The sequence below is a fragment of the Mus caroli genome, chromosome 15 (assembly GCF_900094665.2).
Source record: "Mus caroli chromosome 15, CAROLI_EIJ_v1.1, whole genome shotgun sequence".
Lineage (NCBI taxonomy): Eukaryota > Metazoa > Chordata > Mammalia > Rodentia > Muridae > Mus > Mus caroli.
The window spans coordinates 7,425,854-7,429,868 of NC_034584.1; the positions used below are offsets into that span (position 1 = coordinate 7,425,854).

At 46.6% G+C, this 4,015-nt stretch overlaps 1 protein-coding gene across 2 annotated transcripts in view; it reads left to right on the plus strand.

Moving 5' to 3' along the window:
• The window catches only part of Slc45a2 (solute carrier family 45 member 2), a 27,736-nt gene extending 25,792 nt beyond the window's left edge, over positions 1 to 1,944 (plus strand). Inside the window, exon 7 of one of the 2 annotated variants that reach the window (XM_021183880.1) lies at positions 1,348 to 1,944. In XM_021183880.1, coding sequence (XP_021039539.1) covers positions 1,348 to 1,572 — 225 coding nt within the window. In that variant the 3' untranslated portion in view covers positions 1,573 to 1,944. The remainder of the gene's footprint in view (positions 1 to 1,347) is intronic. The other variant, XM_021183882.2, reaches the window with a different exon arrangement.
• Positions 1,945 to 4,015: the final 2,071 nt, after the last annotated feature.

Consider the following 4,015-nt stretch of genomic DNA (forward strand, 5'->3'; position numbering starts at 1 on the left):
GTGTGTGTGTGTGTGTGTGTGTGTGTGTGTGTGTGTGTGTGTGAGTGTGTGTGTGTGTGTGTGTGTGTGTGTGTGTCAGAGAGAGAAACTATTCCAAGGCATTTGGAAGAGTTCAAAGCAGAAAGAGAAAAACAAAAAAACCCAAACTGGACATGGCCTAGGAGGCTAAGGAGGGAGGAGGAAAAAAAAAATCAAAGAATAGCAAGGGGGGGGGAGGAAGGGAAGGACAGAGGGAGAAAGAGGGGGGGGAATAGGGAGGGTAGAGAGTTAAAAGGAGGATGAGTACTTTGGTGTAGAGGCAGGTGTGTGTGTGTATGGGGGAGCTTTGATATAGATATAGATATAGATATAGATATAGATATAGATATAGATATATCAAAGGAGTAGAGGGAATGATCACCAGACAGTAGCTGTCCTTCTGAGTTGGGGACAAGGGCAACACTCACTACACAAGGCCAGTGGCGAAGGAAACATGAAGGGATATGTACTGTGCTCAGCACAGGGCTTACTTATTAGCTCACAGGATTCCAAATAAGACAGCTAGTGTTACTGTTGTACTGGGGACAGTGACAGCAATGCCTTCACCTACGTGTGTGCTAATGACAACATAAGGTCCTAACTGCAAAACTGCCCTGCCAACACCTAGCATGTAAGAGATACCAAATGGCAATGTGAACCAACTGGGACCAAAGATTAACTATTAACCAAGTGTTAGCATATTAACAGAATAGCCACGCTGTGGAAGGGTTGAACTTTGCTTCTTCCATGTTTAAAACAACTTTAGCATCCTTCTGAAAATGTTTGCCTTTTTAACACCAGGGAAGAAAAAAAGATTTGGACTGATGCTTTTTTGAGTTACTGCAACATTGTATTTATTTACTTCTTACAAAGAGAATTCCGACTATATCAATGTTTAAGCAAGCACTCATTAAAGGTGGAGGAAGAGGCTTCCTGGCCATACTAGGAAAACAGCATCAGTGGAGTTCCCTGCATCCCTTGGTTAGGAATTAGCAAACTGTAGCCTGCTGGTCAAAGACAGCCTGCTGCTTGCTTTTCAACAGTTTATAAGATAAGAATCCCTTTTAAGTTTGCAAAAGATTGAAAAGAAGTTTAAAGAAGGATGCTGTTTTGGGATGCCTAAAAATAACATGAAACCCATCATCAGTGTGCTTAAGACTGCATGGAAATGCAGTTTGTTCTTTCACAAAGGCTTTCTAGAGCTGTGAGAGCAGAGGCAAATAATTACAACCAAGATCCTATGAAGCCCAGAGGTAGTTACCACTGGGCTCTTGGCCCTGTGCGCTAGTGCCTTGTAGACCAATGGTTGTTTCTGTGCTTCCCTTGTAGAAGGGGCAGGAAGCTCCAGGAGGCCCTGACAACCAGGGGAGAGGCAAAGGCGTGGACTGCGCGGCTCTCACCTGCATGGTACAGCTGGCTCAGATCTTGGTTGGCGGTGGCCTGGGCTTCCTGGTCAACATGGCTGGGAGTGTCGTCGTCGTGGTGATCACAGCCTCTGCGGTGGCCCTGATAGGCTGTTGCTTTGTGGCGCTCTTCGTAAGATATGTAGATTAGGTTCATAAAAAGACATCCACCAAACCTCAGACAAAAGAAGCCTATGGCAAGAAACCGCTCTTTTCTCGGACTCTTCCGTGTTGTTGGGGATTGTATGCCTCATGCTGGCACTGCGCCTTGCACGTACACGTGGGGAAGGTGTGGTAGGATTGCCCGCTCCTCTGCATCTTCCTTACTGCCACGCAACGCAGGATGAGAGAGTCAAATTCTGCTTCTCAGGAGAATCTCAAGTCTTCATCATGTCTTAAGAACAAATGCATCTTACCTGTAATGCTTATAAGTAAATTTTAAAAGTCAATTCATATACCACTGGGAAATCACACATTTCATCAAATTCAGAAGCACTTAAAATATGACCGAGTGTTTCCTTTATTGTGTTGATTTATTCAGATTTAATTTGCTCATAATTAATTCCCATCTAATGTATGACATTCTGAACAAGCCTGCGTTGGAGGTCTCATTCCGAAAACACTGCAACTTAAAAGTGTTCATTCATTTCACTGATGCAGTAAAAATCTTTTTCTTGAGTCTGTACCTTCACTTCATGCTCTGAAATTGACACTATCAAGAAGCGATTCTGGGGTTTCTCCTATCTCACTCCCAATAGAGCACATTTGCTTTAATTAAAACCTTCAGCTGGCTCCCATGTGGGGAATTTTTACTAGCCTGAAGAGATTGTACTGAACCCATGCTGAGAGACCACATCACTTAATAGCAAAACTAGCAGTGGGCTTTAGAGCCTGGCTGTTTTTGAACCTCTGTTTGGTACTCAGAGGCGAAGTATTTAGCATCCCGAACCATGCATGCGTGTGTGCGCTAGTATGAGGAATTCCATTCTCAGAGCATCGAGACCGTGAGTTTACAATGCTTGTGAAGTGCTTCCCCTTACCGCAAAGTCTTAGCCTTCCTTGATACAGCAATTTTGACCATGGACGCTACAGCTGATCTTCACTCTTACATGAGTGAACCAGAGCAAAGCTCCATTAGTGCCTCACTGAAGCCACACAAGGTATCCATGGCAAAGCTGGGCTTTCAATCCAGGGCTTTGGCTCTACTGCTTCCCGTGGAGGGCAAGCATAGGCAGGCGGCCTATGTGCTCAGGGCTGAATGAATGTCATGGTCATTGCTGGCAAACCCCATCACCAGCCCTCTCTCCTTCGGTTTTCCGAAGCCTTGGTTAAGTGCCACCTTATGATGGATCCTATGACTCCAGATGTGCCTGAGCCATGCAGAAAGGAAATTTGTCCATGTGCCTTCAGATGTGAAAGATAAAGCTATGGGTTCCCACTCTCATCCTAGAGTCTGGTAGTTTCTCCTGGTGGGTTTCTAACTAACCAAATCTTTTCCTGGTTGGGAATTGGAGAAAGCAAGTGAGCGGCCTGCCTCTCTGTGTGGTTATTCGGGAGTTGGAATATTGCTTTTGTTTGCCCTGTCTACTATAGAATGAATGTGCTCTGTCAGGTCACTCTGCATTAGCACTCTGGAGAGAGGGAGCCATGCTCATTCTTCAAAGGGCTCTGTGTCCCCCTTTATTCAGTTGTCATGTGTGTAAAGGGCACAGGGTCACCCCCAATGCTTCCAGAGATCAGAGCCATGGGATGCATGGTCTGGCCCAAGGCTCAATCACTCTTTTTATCTCACTGTGTAACAGAGGGCACATGATAGCCACTGTATTCTTGCACATGCTAACACTTGCAGTGTTAGTGCACCAGGGGCCACCTATACTCCTCCACCCACCACAGTCACTGCAACAGCTACTCCCAGCCTCCCCTCACATCCAAGGGCACATAGACTCATTAGTATGCTTTGTCTGCCTCTGGAAGATGAACTCAATAGAGACCTGTGAAAGTATTGCAAACTGCCTCAAGGAATGCTTCCATGGGGGGAATTCCGGGGTCTAGAGTATGGTCTGAGGACATTTCATGCACAGTGAGGCCTGCTTAGTGGGATGGGAGCTGACCACAGTCTTCTAGTGATGAAGTGCAGGCCATGGACACTGACTGCCTGTGTGTGTGTAGGCAGTGTTGTCCCCAGCCTGGCTTCCCCACTGGTAAGTAATGGTGTGCCCCACTGGTGGGTGGACCCTGAGAGGAGACACAGAGCAAGATAGGAAACGTTGTGGGGATGGAAACCTCAGGTGTCGAGTGAGCACTAGAACGTTCTCTCAGGAGACAGGCGTCAGTGAGACAGCTTGTTTAATTGGGAGGGGAAGAACAAAGGCGATTTAAACCTTTGGGGCATGAGTAGGGGCTATTGGGGTGATTGAACAGCATTGATTAGGGCCAAGGTGTGGGTGGGTGGGTGGGGAATGCCTCATTTGCATAAGGATGAACTCCAGCTGGTGCTGGACACTACCTTATAAGGGAAAAGAAAGTTTAACCTGGCTACCAGCTATGTGACCTCCTCTGGTAAGGCAAAGGTAGGGGGCACAGGGCTCCCTGGC